Source organism: Thermobia domestica, chromosome 9 (assembly GCF_964235325.1).
Source record: "Thermobia domestica chromosome 9, izTheDome1.hap1.1, whole genome shotgun sequence".
Lineage (NCBI taxonomy): Eukaryota > Metazoa > Arthropoda > Insecta > Zygentoma > Lepismatidae > Thermobia > Thermobia domestica.
The window spans coordinates 172,770,376-172,786,620 of NC_137462.1; the positions used below are offsets into that span (position 1 = coordinate 172,770,376).

At 35.2% G+C, this 16,245-nt stretch overlaps 1 protein-coding gene across 1 annotated transcript in view; it reads right to left on the reverse strand.

Annotated features, from left to right (window-relative positions):
• The window catches only part of Nab2 (Nuclear polyadenosine RNA-binding 2), an 84,627-nt gene that overhangs the window by 34,248 nt on the left and 34,134 nt on the right, over positions 1 to 16,245 (reverse strand). The window contains exons 5-9 of the mRNA XM_081772204.1: positions 14,038 to 14,321; positions 11,651 to 11,911; positions 9,209 to 9,329; positions 3,369 to 3,461; positions 2,891 to 3,065 (exon numbers count right to left, since the gene is read on the reverse strand). Coding sequence (XP_081628330.1) covers positions 2,891 to 3,065; positions 3,369 to 3,461; positions 9,209 to 9,329; positions 11,651 to 11,911; positions 14,038 to 14,321 — 934 coding nt within the window. The remainder of the gene's footprint in view (positions 1 to 2,890; positions 3,066 to 3,368; positions 3,462 to 9,208; positions 9,330 to 11,650; positions 11,912 to 14,037; positions 14,322 to 16,245) is intronic.

Consider the following 16,245-nt stretch of genomic DNA (forward strand, 5'->3'; position numbering starts at 1 on the left):
GACTGAAAACGTGTGATACGATCGGATGACTCATCATTCACTTCATTCCAAACTATATAGCCCGTCTTTATAAGTGTGGCGGACACCCAAATAAGCGTATGATTTGTATTGCTCTCTGCTCCTGTGGAGAGCAATATCCTGGGTCTCAGTAGGCCCTGTGCTGACGCTTATCAGTCGCGTCACTGCATGTGACTACGTTGCAGTTTTAGGGAATTATGTGCATCCTATGGTCCAGATGTTGCTTCCAAGCAATGACGCCATATTCTAGGATGATAATGCGCCCCCTCACATTGCTGAAGCTGTTGCGACGTGGTTTCAGGAACAACGGGATCAACATTTTTCCTGACTTACTCAATTTCTGAACCTGAACTTAATTAAACATCTGTGATCTGTTTGGGGGGACACGAATCCAGTGCAGTTTCCGCCTTCATCCCCTCTCACAAAACTGAGTGACATACGCACGCAGAATGGTGTAATATGCCATTTGCTACCATTCACGACTTCTGATTCCACTCCACACTACATCAAAGTTGTTCTGAGAGCGTAAGGTGAGCCAATGCTATATTAATCTGGTAAGTTGAACATTCTTTTTCAGAAGTTTCCATTAAAGTTATAAGGATCTTATGTCAAAAAGTACTTTTAAATATTTCAACTCTTTCCTCACTTTGGGCATTTCATAGATACAAAATAGGAAATTAAAATATTATAGAAATTGCCCCCCAATCATCTTCTGAAGCAGAATTTTCAAAAACACTGGAGCACGTGAGCACTAATTTTTAATAAAGTGTTTATTTACCGATTAGGTAGTATTATTAGTGATGATATGAAATATGAGCGTGAAATAAAAACAAGGATAGGAATGGCGAAAGAAGCCTTTAGGAAGAAGAAAATACTATTTTGTTGGACCTTGAATAAAGATGAATGAATTGTTTAGTTTAGCGTCCTTTTCAGCAGCGAAGCTATATGAGACGTGAACTTGCCGTCTAACGTGGAATCCAAACCACATGAGCTCCCGCCGGGAATCGAACCCGGGTCTCCCACCTTGAATAAAGAGTTGAGCACCAGACTCATAATATGCTTCGTGTGAAATATTGTACTGTATGGGTCAGAAGTATGGACATTACGCATAAATGAAGAAAAACAACTGGAAGCTTTCGAAATGTGAGTGTGGACAAGAATGGAGAGAACTAGCTGGATCGAGCGGGAAACGAATGAGGGGGTGTTAGAAATGGTAGAGGAGAAGAGAACAGTTTTAATTAAGAGGATAAAGAGAAAATGGTTGGGAAATTGGCTAAGAAGGAACTGTATCATGAGAGATGTGCTAAAGGGTATGGTGTCAGGAAAGAGAGGGAAGGGGAGAAGACTACAATTAATAGACGATACCAAAACAGAAAAATCGTACGTGAAGACGAAGAGGTTAGCGGAAGATCGTGAAGTGTGGAAGCTTCTCAGTTGGGGCAAATGACCTGCCAATAATGGCAGAATATCTACGATAGTGATGATGTTGCTAACAAAGATAGAAGAAGAATAGATTTCAGGTTTAAGTAACCATTGAGAATTATTGAAATTAGTTGGTCTCAAGGGAACCAAATAAAAAATCGTTTGTAAAAGCTGTTAGACCAATCAGAAATAAGCATTTGTTAACATTCTCCAGTTTAGGCCAATTAAAAACAAACATTTGCTAATATATTTTAGCTGTGCCCTTTTCCATATATGGTAGTAACTGTTGAGTAAGTACTATATTGTTAGTATTAAAGGAGAAAACCATACCAAAATACTACCACAAGAGTACTATAGTTGTCTCCTCCAGAAGGAGAATGTAAGTAATATATTCACTATTTCCTTATTTATATGTTACTGGAGTAGTTTCAAGACCTCCTTTGTGGCTATATGGTTAGTGTACGCGTCTTCGACGCACAGGAGCGCATGCGATTTGGATTCTACGTTAAGCTGTAGGTCCCACGCCTCATATATAGCGTCGCTGCTAAAGAGAACGCTGAACTGTGATCCATTTATTCACTGAGTAGTTTAACTTCAAACTGTAACTCTAGGTCCCTATTAAATATAACAGACTTCAATGTAGTAATGATTAATTTTATGCCTTCAAGTAAAACCAGCTTTTTTTTTTTTCGAGAGAGAGAGAGAGAGAGAGAGAGAGAAAAGTCACGAAATTCACCAACAGGGAATCATCACGACGGGGAATAGCCACGGAACCCGCATGTGAGCATAATTTACGTTAAACGTTATGCCTATTCATTGAGAAGTATGTCTGAATATGTATCGACAATAACATTCATAATTTCGATTTAGTAAATTTTCTACTCGTTTTAATGTAGAAAATGTTCCTTCACGCATCTCTATTATAAATAGATACAATAATTAGGTCCATTTCCTATTTAATTTATTATATTATATAGTTGACGTAGAAATTATACCATTATTGATTATACATGTATTAATTGATTACACATACTACATATAAACCTACTCAGACGTGCGCACTGAAATGTCTGGATACTAATCGGATATTTTATTCGAAGTTTATTATGAAGCTACGACAGAGAGATTAGCTAAAGACTGTGTGCCATGGAAGATTCTCAGTTGCGGCAATCGACCTGCGAAAAATAGCAGAATACCTATAATGATGATCACTATCATCTTCCTAACTTAGGGCTCGTAATTTTTGGCATACATTCTTAACACCCTTCCCTCCCCGTCAGGATAAGTATTTTAATGAAAGAAATATGATAAACACCCATTTCGAAGTAGATAATAACTATAATCAGAAATCCACTTCAAACAGTTTACGTAGTTTTTCCGTGATGATGAGAAAGACAATGTCGATTTCATTTTTGTACAATATAATATAGATAAATACAGATATCCATACCTATCTTGAATAATTCTTGTTTTCACAGTCGTTACTCCCGAAACTGGTTTGCACACCACAGCTGGCTTTATCTGTTTCTTTGGAATTTCTTCAGTACTTTCGAAGTTGTTTTCCACTTCAGTCATATGTACATCGTTATCAAGGTTAAGGGAGTCTGCACTAATGTCCATGTCCTCTGAAATAAAGAAATGTACAATGTATTTTAGGTTACGAACACTTAACAAATGGAAGACTACACATCTAGATTTTTGAGTACAAAATGGAACCCCACAAGTCGACCCCCCAATAGAAAATCGAAAAAATGGCTTCGTATGCGATTAGATCTGGTAAAGATCTGTCTGTGTACAAAACATGGTGATTTCCTTTCTATGCGAAAATCTGATGACAGACAGAAACACACACGGACACGGACATATGACAACACGGACACAGGTTTGTTAGGTATATAAGGATATGATGCTACTAAATAATTAAATACCTGGAATATCTTTCTCTGATTCGCTTCTACAAGTTTCTGTTATTATAATTTCTTCTTTCCTCTTCACAGGTTGAATTACATCAGGCTCTGAATCTGAAAAAATGAAATGTAATTGAAAAATAGTAACCTCATAATGCTGTGAGAAAATATCAAGTAAACTTCTCTGAATAATTTAGATAAGAACCTTATATTCGAAAAATCTACATTCTCACCCAAGATGGTATTACGTACGTAAACTTTCTTTTTCTTTCTTTCTTTCTTTCTTTCTTTCTTTCTTTCTCTCTCTCTCTCTCTCTCTCTATATATATATATATATATATATATATATATATATATATATATATATGCCTATTTACACTCTGCTAACAAAAGTCCTGTATCTTAATTTACTCTTCTGAGGAATTCAAAAAAATAGTTTATAACGTTAATTTTTTTTTTTTACACAACCTAGTCATGTTGAAGAAACCCTGAACATTCACCTTGCTTTTCAAAATTTCATATCCTTATCTGTAAATAGTATTACTAAACAAAAGAGTATATTCTTCGTCCCTTTCTTGATTTCTTAAAGCCCATGTATCAAAACATGCTATACACAAGTATCAGAAAATATCTAAAAGATAGCTTATTTAAAAATAACAATCATAAGGCTTCTTTTTAGGTTAGCAAAATCAGTAGCGTATGCATTAACTAACAAGGTATGTACACACTGTCTTTCGGAGCACTTTCCCTTGCACATGCAACCCGTAATTTTAAATTGCGTGTACTATCTTTGGATGTTAGTAATACAATGGGAGATCACATCCATATTCCCGCCAAAAAATACATTTCACCTCAATTGCTGAATTACGTCTTGAGAATTCCACGACGCAGAATGCTTTACGCTTAAAAGTCGTTGCCATCTTTACAGCTAGCGCAGTGATATGGCGATATTACGAAATACGACTTGCAAAGTAAGAAAGAAAACTTTGAACTACTCTTCTTTCTAAAGTATGGTTCATTTATTTATTGTATGTGAAAGAGAAGAAACACTTAAAACACCGATAAACATTTAGAAACACTCTGTATTAAGAAAATATCCCAGATCGTATCAGTGTTCAAGTACAGTAGCAGACGTACTTCATTTACACGGAATTCCTTCCAAAAACGCATTACGTAAGCCCTACGAGAAATGTCCTTTAGTAAGAGACTTAACTAGACCTGACTGATGACATGGCGATCTGTCAGTATTACACATAGAATAGACCACTAAATGCACTAAGAAAATTGATAAATTAACCATGACTTAAAAGAAGTTACACAGATAGATAATAAACCAAGGCCGAGAAGCAGCAAATGAACTTTCCTCCTACACAAGATAGATAGGCTCAAATACACAGAGGAAGTTGAATCACGTTTTTTTCTCTCTCATTCTTCTTATTTCCACCGAAAAAAGTATTCTTTTTCATTGTGCTTTGTCCTCGCATAATTACACTGAAACTAAGGTTAGGGTAGCTCCTTCTTTCCTTGCAATAAACACTACAGAAATTCAAATCAGATTGTTCTTGACTGGGTAAGATTATCCTTAACTAATGTGAAATCTTATCACGAGCGCAGGGCTAGGAGTGGTAAATCACTCCTAAAAAAGAGAGAATAGAGACTATAATGATCGAAAAAGAGACTAAAAAGAGACTAAAAGAGACCAAGTCACGAAATGATCAAGACATCCTTATACTTAATACATGGTTTTGCATCAAAAAATATCTTTGTATATCTCTTTATAAAAGGGATATAATGCCAAAGAAGGCTGGTTGAGACCAGAGAAAAAAAAATGAAAAGAGCGTAGTTGACAAGTATACTCAACTTAACTACTATACAAAACAATGACCAATATAACTTTACTCTCAATCATTTGCTTCTGGTCTTCGATGAGATGTATTATGTAAAAGTTAAAATTACATTAAAACTTTTAACTAGATGTTACAGAAATTGTAATGGTTGATATTACAAATACATCAAGCATTCTTAGGTTTCTTGACAAAGAAAGCAGTGATTAAACTATTTTTTCTACAGTTAGTTGAAGAGTTTCCATTTCTTGAAGCTTCTGTTGTTCACTTTAGCGCATAGTTCGAACGCCCTCCAACATACCCTGTACAAGAGTAACTTCCTCAAAATTCCCCCTCTGTATTGCCTTCTTCAATCGTTCGTTAGCTTCTTTGAAGAAACGGTAAGATGCTTCACAAGTTACTTGACAATCACTCCTTGTTTGAGTAATCTTATTTTCCATATCTGCAATTTTCCTCCTAGACTTTTCAGCTTGTTTTAACTTTTCTTCTGTCTCTTTAGCTAAACGTAGTTCTTTCTTCTTTTCGTCCTCCTCTTACAATCTCTTTTGCTCTTCTAGATACATTGTATAATGTGTATATGCTCTTTGTCCCATAGCAGTAAGTTTAGATGTCATGGAAAACAGTTAAGGTTTGTTCCCAAACGCTTTCAATTATCTTTAATCACCAAAATTGCATTTAATGTCCATTCGCTAGAAGCCTCGTTCAAAGTTAAAGCCCACCTGGATAAAGAAAAACGCCTTTCAATGTCTGAATTTACGTGTGAAAGTTACAACGCAGTCTTGATAACTTTTGCAACTTCCCGATACTTTTGTTGTCCTGCTTCATTAGTCTTCCTCAAAATCTTATCCCAGTAACTATGAATTCTTCCTGTCTTCATCTGCAACATCTTCCGTTCATCAATAAATACATCATCTTTTGTATCAATAGGTAGTTCTCTGGCAACTGCAACTATATCTCGACAACTTTTCGGTTTTTACAAGAGAAGGATTTAAACATCTCAGAGCTTTAATCAAACCACAGCCTTTCATTGCCTTTTCAATTAAGTATTTGCTCCCAGCAACACAATGCTCTTTAACTCCTTCCATAAACATCAAAACATCTTTTTCTGGAAGACATGAAAGCTCATTTTTAACATCCTGTGAAAGAACAATATCTTTCATGGACAACACGATTTTAGGATCAAATAACTCATTTACATCATAGTTATCTTCAGAAATAGATTTACAAACACGTCTTCCCAGCTTCCAAAACAATTATTGCAGCTGAGAGTACAGGATATGAATTAGAGGTTCATCTTGTTGAAATTTCTCCGTGAAGCTTGTAAAAAGTTCTGCAGAAGATTTAACGAAGTACAATTTCGCTTTGATTGTTAAACAACGTAAAAGACTGGTGATCTGTTTGTATGAACCTGACTGCAGAAAAAGAGAGACTTTAAGAGACCAACTCGAAAAAAAGAGACTAAAAGCTAAAAAAGAGACAGACGCTTAGCCCTGCGAGCGTTAAGCTCAAAAGCATATCTCACAGTGGAAGAGTTCATGGATATTAAAATAAAAGATGTATACTTTTAAAAACAGTCACAATAGCTTGGTCAGCATTGCATCTACACACCAAGCGGATAGTTCAATTTCCATCTCCGGTGCGGGTGAAATTTAATCTCTTCCTACCCTCGTTCAAATGCGGCTCTGGGACTCACCCTGTCTTTACAAAAATGGACGCCTGCCAAGACCTTTGGGTAAAAACGGCCGCAACGTGACGCCACCCACATCAATTCCATCATGTGGGAAGGTCATAGAAGTGTGAAATCTTACCCGAGGTATATTGGTCTTCTCGAACAGGAAATGTACCTATCTTTACATCTTAAATAATTTCATAGGTTCATTGTTCACGTCCCCGGAATATTGATTGCAAAATTATGTATAAGCCCACAAGCAGGGTGGATTGATTTAAATCAGTCTGATTTAAATCACGATTCTAATCAAGATTTAAATCACTTGATTTTTTTTAAATAAAAATCCTTGATTTAAATCAAATTCCGAAATGAATTAATTTAAAGTGAAAGTAAGTAAAATCCCGTTTCTCTTCTGTTATTTCGATTATGGAAGATAATAATCATAATACAATGAAACTCAAATGTATGTAAGCACAGTATGAAAACGAGTATCATGTAGGGAACGATCAGGGAAAATCCCGTTTGAACGGGTTATGGGTGAACCCTGCTTTCTTCTCTTTGTAACACAGGGTTTTAAAATTTCTATTCCAACGGGGAAATCACCATGGACATTTAAGATGAAAACTCTTTTGTGTCCACGTCTATTTGTTTGTTTCCAGATAATAGGGGCGTATTTAGAGGGGTCCGATCCCCTCTCCAAAACAAAACAAAAAAAAAAAATTAGATTTTAAAATTTTGGGCGAAATTTATGTACTAAATATATAGAAGTTCCTCGGGATCGTAATACGACAAATTTTGGTTGCGTTAAAATATCGAATAATACTTTTGATAAAGTGGATACTTGACCCCATTGCAGATCATGCCGCGATCTGCGATGTGATCGCAGAAAATTTGCCGCGCCTGTGCAGGAAAAATTGTCAGAGGAAATAAAATAGCCAACAGAAAAGTATAAAAACGTGCCTGCTATGTATAGATGTCTTAAATGCACGGACAACTCACATTTGAACTGTTTTTCACGTCACATAAAGCATATTTTTAACAATCACAAGTGTTTCTTCTTCTGGAACTGATCATCTTGATTTTTTTATTTTGAAATTCCTGCAGGGAATTCGTGTTATTATTCAGTTCAAAATCTCTTATCGTCACGAATTGTGTCGAGGAATTTTGAAGCTTTAAAATATATTAAACGATAATTTTGCCTGTTGTGCTGTATGGTTGTGAAACATGGTCGCTTACGCTGAGGGAAGAACGCAGACTGAAAGTAATTGAGAATAAAATCCTGAAACGAATATTCGGAACCAAAAGGAACGGAAATGAGGAATGGCGAAATGTTCATGATGAGGAACTGCATAGTTTATACCATTCACCAAACATTGTTAGGGTCATCAAATCTTGGAGGCTTAGGTGGGCAGGACATGTAGCGAGAATGGAAGAAAGTAGGAACGCTTTCAAAGTTTTAACTGGAAGTCCAATCGGAAAACGACCATTAGGAAAGCATAGGCGCAGATGTGAGGACAATATTAAGTTGCATCTCGCAGAAATAGGAATACAAAGTAAAAACTGGATCCAGTTGTTTAAGGATAGAAGTTAGTGGAGGGCTTTTGTGAAGAATGGCATTGAACCTTCGGGTTCCATAGGTCATAGAGTGAGTTAGTTAATTTTAGGCGAAATTTATTTACTTTGTATGTATTTCGTGCCACTAGCTAGTTCCAGTTGTTTAAAAATATGCCCCTGCCAAATATCAGTAACTTTCGTGAAAAGAAAAGTGTCATGTTGATATACATTGCTGTACTTTTTCCTTAATGCTTAAGAAACATTGTTTGGGGTTGAAATAGGTTAACGATTGGGAATTAATTCAAAATTAAAACCCAATACTTTCACTTAAATGACATAATTAACATTTAATATTAATTTGTAATGTTTTTTCTTCAGTTCGCGACTTGTATTATACGAAGAAAAAGATTTGATTTAAATCAAAAAAATCAACAAAAATGATTTTTTTGAAAAAAAAATGATTTTTTTCTACCCTGCCCACAAGAGTGAAAGGTGTGTAGCTATTGGTTAGTGCGGTTGGAACACACACACACTATGGCTTGGAGACCCGAACTAAATTGGACATAATTTTTTAAACTCTTAAAATTCTCAGTTCGCAGCAACAGAGAACGTGGTGCAGGGAAAATTGGTTGATTCTTCCATTTTCTCATATAATAAAAAAGAAATTCTTCCTCCTTCTATCTTTTCTATTCTTTTACAAGGTTTATTACATGTATTTATTAATTAGTTTACTCTTCCGCACTTCCAAAAAGAAAAAGAAAGAAACTAAAAAGAAAATTATTGACAATACTTACCTTTTTGAGCATTTTTAGTTTTCGCCTCTGCTCTTACATTGGGCAACGTAATGGCTATTTTCTCTGCGCCTCTGAAGCCATACTTCTCCCGATATTTTCTTGTATATAACCCACTTAGAGACTGTAAAAATTCAATGTGGATAATCAGTTAGTGTATTCAGAAAAACAGACGAAACGAAACAAAACATAAAATGTCAACCACAATAAAACGTTTTACGGGTACATCTTTTAGAACTTTAAATCCCATGCTATAGTCTTGACACGTAACGAAACAACATTAAATTCTGTTCAACCGACTATTTTATTCTATCTAAGCAGACAAAATATCCAGATAGGTCCGACTTAATCCCTACTTTTTTTGTTTCAAATATTTATTTATGTTGTAAATAAGAAAAAATGGCTGACACAAGCTTCCATAATGTAGAAAAATGTCTTGTTGCACATGCCTACAAATGACCACACGGTGGAAAGAACATGAAAGATGTGCAATGGGATTTTGAGGCACGATTGAACAAAGAAGTTTCACAAAAAATTACCATACTGAGTTGGGAAAAGCTCTTCACAACTGGATTAATTTTGGATAAGATTGTACGACGACCATCGACGCGAAAGATACATGTGCATGTAGTGGGATTTGAACCCAAATCTGCTCAAAAATCATTACAAAAACGATGGGTCGAACTTGGTATCTAATAAACGACAATGCCAATATGCATGAAAGCAAAATCATTTAGACTAACGTTCGTGAATGAGTGCATACGAAACAGACATGCAGATTGTTCAAGGTTATTTGAACTGTTTGTGTCGCACGGAAAAGTATTATTCTTAAACGGATGAGCAACTTACCGCACCAATCGCAACAATAGTGTAATAGTGTATATAGAACACAACACTCTTCGTTGTAATGGGGACTTGACTTGACTTGACTTAAAAAAAAAAAAAAAAAAAAAAAAGTTAAGTCAAGTCAAGTCAAGTCCCCATTACAACGAAGAGTGTTGTGTTCTATATACACTATTATTCTAAGTAAGTAGTGGAAAAAAAAATTCAACATCCTTATCTCACCATACTACGACACTGGTTTGTTCCAAAGACTGAATCTTCTGCCCGATTCTTGGCTGAAATAGACTGATGCTTCCGTCCACTATGCCATCAGTTCCCGACAATTTTTAAATCAACTGTTGCTTGATAGATGAATAGGACTGCCCTGATAAGGTATTCTGCAATAAGTCCTGATTTTTCTCTTGTGAAATGCCCTATGGAGCATTATTAACCGGCAGATATTGCAACAAAAGTACAAGCCAACTAAAAAGTTGAAAGAATCGGTAAAAATGTCATTCAGAACAATCATAAAGCCTACATTTCGTAAAATCTCAAACAGAAAAGTCGCATCATTTTAAGCCGTGACAATGATGGTACGCACATTGATATACTGGACTTTTAAATATATGAATAGGCATACGCAACATTATATCTATGACCAATCAGCCTTGGCATACAGAAATGAACATCAGTACACACAGAATTACAGGATACGAAAGAAAACATGTAGAGGTAGCAGAACTTTCGGATCTACTTGCACAGTATTAAAACAGTTACAGTGTACCTTGTTTTCGTTTTGTCACATTAAATTATAGGTTTTTTCTCACCCAATTATACAATTACTTCGTAACGTTTACATTGCTTTTAATTGTAAACGATAAAATGTATATACAATTTAACATAGACTTGTGCATACTGTTTTTGAAGTTGAATTATCATTACAATAAGTAGCATAGTGTTTCATCAATAGATGTGGTACTTTCATGGATGTAACATATGACGTTGTGACGTATGGTAGTGAAAGAAAATGGCCAGTGCATGCTTCGTACTTGATGAACAAAACTTTATTTTAAAATGGTATTTCAAGCTTGAAAATGTCGCTGATTGGTCAGTAGAAGATTGACTTTGAAACAGCATCTTCTACACGCTTGACAATTACATGGTTCTGTGATAAGTTTAAGACACATTTCTGATGTGTACAACGGAAAATCCAGAAGACTTAGTACAGCTACAAGTTCTGCGTCTTCGACCTGACTGGTTACTAACAGTAATTGCTTGAGTACCTTCAGTGGCTATACAGCTGCAGGGGACTTGTAGTGTGCTTTATTATACTAGGTATTAAACCAATGATGTACTGTATAATTATTATCGAGTTTACTTTAAATAAGGTGTGTACACGGTGTATACTTTTGTATACTTTTTTTTTTTTTTTTTTTTTTTCGGGTTTCGCATTACTTACCAGAAAAGAATATAAACACGCTCACCATTGTTGCTTTCCGAAAACGAGTAACAAAAACTCAAAAAATACATTGCCTTTTGAGGAGGAAAATTGATGACGAACATACTATTTGATCTCAAAAGCAACATTACCCTTAATTTCAACAGCTAACGCAAAATGCGTACCTCTTCCGGATCTATCCTGATAGGTGCACTTGCAACAGATTTCTGTGCTTCTGCCATCGCCTTCAAAATAAGATTTTTGTTCGCTTGAGCTGAAGCAGGAAGTTTCGGTCTTGCTTTCACTCGTATAACACTTGCAACGGAACCTACAGCTGGATTTGTGGGATCGTACTCTTCATCTTCCTCTGCTTCATTTCGGATTTTCTTCACTACAATTGCTCCCACTCGAGATAAAAGAACGCGTTTGATGGCCGGCTTCTGCTCCTACAAACAGATAAACAAATGCAATTCCAGTATATTTCAGTATTAGGCATCTAAATCACGTAACATCTCTCTTTCTGGCTAACATTTATTAATATCAATTTCCAAGTTCTTTGCAGCAACAACGAACGAAAGATGATCTCCCACGAAAATGTAAGTGCAAAAGTAAAAGAGGAAGAAAGTAGAAAATGTCTTTACTTAGAGCACAATAAGTTCGAAAACATGATATAGTATTTTCCGTTAAAATTCTACGAATAGGTTTCATAATTCAATGTTCTGCAAAGAACAAGATTGCAAAATAACTATATTTCTAGAAGAGACAATTCTTTGAAGAATCCAACAAGTTTTAGGAATATTTCTCTTTGAAAAACAACAATTTTTGGTTGTTATTATTATACATTCTTTTTAGAAGAACAAACTTTAATATTTCCTTCGATTTAACATTTTGTGTAATCTCCTAAGCAGATATAAGTATATCAAACAAAAAATTACATACCACAATTTCCATTAATAAAGAAAACTGTAACCCCACACTTCACAAATATCTGAACGAATATAAGCGAGTTCTTACCATTCGACTCAACCTAGAGTTGTTTGTGAATTAGAATAGCAACACAAATCGAATAAATAAATAAATAAATACAAATAAGCACCTCTACTGTATATCAAAAGTGACTTACAAGAATAGTCCAAACAAATAACAGTTACCTCTAAAACTATTTCAAGCTAACAAATTCAATCAAAATTTGTCTCTCGTAACACCTTAGGGGAAAAAATCTGAGTTTCTGATCAACGATAGTTCCCGTAAAATGTATTCCACTTTAAGAAAACTTGACGTGTGGATTCTTTGAGGTCAAACTAGGCTTGCTTGGAACGCAGATCAACTCCAAGCTGGAAGTCTGTGCTCATACATTGTATGCACTACAATAATACCAAATTTGCATGGAAACATTTTTAAAAAAGTAATTGATTTTGATGGAATAGGGTGTATACTTTCCTTAAGCTTAATTAACCACATTGCTTGAAGTTGAAATTGACTGGAATAAAGTGATAAAATAGGATAAATTCGCCTCAACTTGGAAGTTTTCGTATGTGATAAAATCATCTTACATGATAGGCAGTAAAAATTATTGCGTTTTGATCCAATATGGAGTACTTTTCTTTCAGCTATTATCCCCGAAAATGGTGAAGAATAAGAGATGAATTGACTCCGGGATGACATTGGTAAAGAATAAGAAGTGAATTTACCTCAATTTACAAGAAGTGTTTCATTATAAATTAATTGAAAAAATACTCGATTTTCATGAAAAATAGTATGTGTATTTTTTGACAGTTAAAAATGACCACTATTTCTTGCGGTTAAAATCAGTAAGCCGCAAGGGGCTGAATTTTCCCAATCTAGAAAAAATAAATAAATAAATAAATAAAAATAAAAAAGTAACAAATTTTCCTAAACCCGTACAAATTTTACCCAATATGGCGTGTACTTTCTTTGAGGCTTCCCAATGAAGTCTATTGCTTAGGGCTGAAATCAAAGCCAGGGATGGGAGGGAAGAAAGAACTCAACCTTAAAAAAATAAACACGTTTAGCTATATCTTCCTCAGAAATTGCCCAATTTTAATAAAACATGGAGTTACCTTCTTTGAAACTTCTCAACGGAACCTATTACTAGAGACTAAACTTTCGGATAAGGGGTGAAGTCATTCTGAATTTAAGAAATTGTTAACTCACTTGTACACGTGTACTATTGGAATACAGTTCGAATATATCTTTTTAAAAAGTACTTACTCAAGAATAATGAGCCAAATACAAATATGATTTCAAGAATACAATTATAATTTCTAAATATTCAATTTATTACTATAAACATACCAAAAGTTTCATATTAAAAACCAACAGTTACTAACTCAATAAAGAAACTTATTCCAAAGTCACAGTGCGAAAAACATCCACTCAAAACTAGTGTCTCTTTCCAAAAGCATTTTCTATTAACAGTAATGAGAGATATTATTGCGTTTATTGAGTAAACAAGACTATGACTTATATTAATATAAATATGTATATTTATATGAAAATAAGACAGTAGAAATAAAATCATAAAAATAAATTAATTATGAACGATATTTACCTGTTCAGACTTAGAGTTTACTGATTCTGAACGGTTAGCTTCATTTACAGTAATTATTCGTCGACCTTCTACCTTATTTGAGCCTCCTATATTCGTAATATTAAATTTAACAGGAACAGGCTCTTTCCTCTCACTACTTGAAGACTGATCTGCTTCCACTCGTCGTATAGACACTACAGTGTTCTTCTTGGGAGACGTTCCCAGATGTTTCAGAATAGGAGCTACAGATACTCTCTTAACAGGTTCTGATGGGATCTCTTCCGACAATTCATTTACAAGATCATCTACAAAGAAAAGACATATATTAAAAAAATGAAAATAACGACAACAAGCTGGACTATCAGTAACAATTATTGGTACTGGACAAGTCCCGACACTCTTAATGTAAGAATTCTGCATACAATCATACCAATTGTACATTTTGGTAATTGTACTGTTTATTAGCTTTGATTTAGGACAAGAACCAAATCTCTAGCTTGATTCATTGCGAAGATATTTCGAGAAAAGTTTATCAGGACTGAGGAAGGAAGGAAGCGGCCTGGGACCTGTAAATTAGGTATTACCCCGGCGTGGCTGGCCTGAAAAAGCGTTTTGCACTTTTCCGACCGAGTGCCCCCACCGGGAATCGAACCCGGAACCGCTCCCACCAAAGGCGAAAGAGTTAGCTACTACGTTACGCGGGGCCACAAGAAAAGTTTATCAAAATCGTTTATGAAAATATCCATGATGGCGCCTTGTTGTTAAGATAGATAGACCAGAAACAATAAAAATACCTTTTATTACAATTACTTTTAGGTTATCTCCTTTTTTGGCCTAAATTTACTCGTCTAAAACACAAACTCATACTCTTAGTGAAAAACGTAGAAATTAAAAAAAAAAATAGTTAAAAAAATCTATACAGCTATTGCTCCAGACGAGAGCATAATTCAAGCTACAATACAATTTAAAAATCTGAAACACAATAATTTTCCAACATCGTTAGTGATCAGTCTACAACTATTTTTCAATAATTTTAACGTATTGTCAACTACTTTTATCTAAATTCACAAATTCATATACATATTCTGTTTTCTGCTTATGATCTTCGTATGACCATCGTTCCGGCTGTTACTATTTCACCACACGGAATTCCTTTGAATTTCTTGTAACACTCTTACCGTTGTTCCCAACATTTCACAATATAACAGTTAGGTATGTCTCGATTCGTACATATCCCCGTACAAGAGTGTATTCAAGTGTGTACAAAAAAGTTAAGTCATGAGTGCTTCGAAACTTGTTTGCGTGCTAGTGAATTAGGTGAACAGATCAAACAAGAGGTCGATAGACTAACAGAGCGAGTGTCTCGCATAGAATTAGTAAATGAGCACCAAGATGCAGAAAGTGATAAGTCGCAAAGAAATACCGGCTCAGTTCGAAGTATGAAGCGTGAAAGGAAATCGAGCAGTGAGTCTCAAACGGCGTCCGATACTGAAGAGGAAAGTGATACAATACGGAAGACTGTGTCAAGAATCAAAACTGAAAAGGAAAGCTCATATACTAAGCGTGTACGAAACAATGAAGTTAGTGCAAAGCGTTGTTCGTTACGGTTAGCTGGCATTAAACAACTCTCGACATTTTCAGGTGACATGATAAAAGAAAGTGCAAGTACATTTTTAGAAAATTTCGGTAGAGAAATGTCATTCGCTGGAGTGCCGCAAGATGAATATCTAACAATTATGCCGCTCATTCTTAAGGATAGTGCATTAAAGTGGTATGATTTGCACGGTAAGATGTGTCAAACATTCCAAGAGTTAGTGGTAGAGTTTCAGAATGCATTTGAAAGTTCGTTGGTGAAAGCTACACGCCTGCGAAATTTACGTTCTATTCCGTTCGATCCAAAGCGTTTCAATAGTGTCGTTGATTTTGTGAGAGACCGTTTTAGCCAAATTCAGGCTTTGGAAGAATATAAAAACCTAACCATTACGTTCTCACACATCATCACTCTCCTGCCCAAGCGGTACTAATTAGCTATGATGGGTTCCATGCCCGATAATATTAACCAGTTTCTTGTTCAGTCTATTGAAGGATTGTCAGGTATAACGAATATGTACGATAATCAGCGCAATAAACCACAACAACAAAGCGGTGCCAATGTTAGCGTAAATAATGTGAAAGAAGAACAAAACAGTGAAGTGGGCAGTGATCAGAATTCGCGTCCGAATTTCAAAC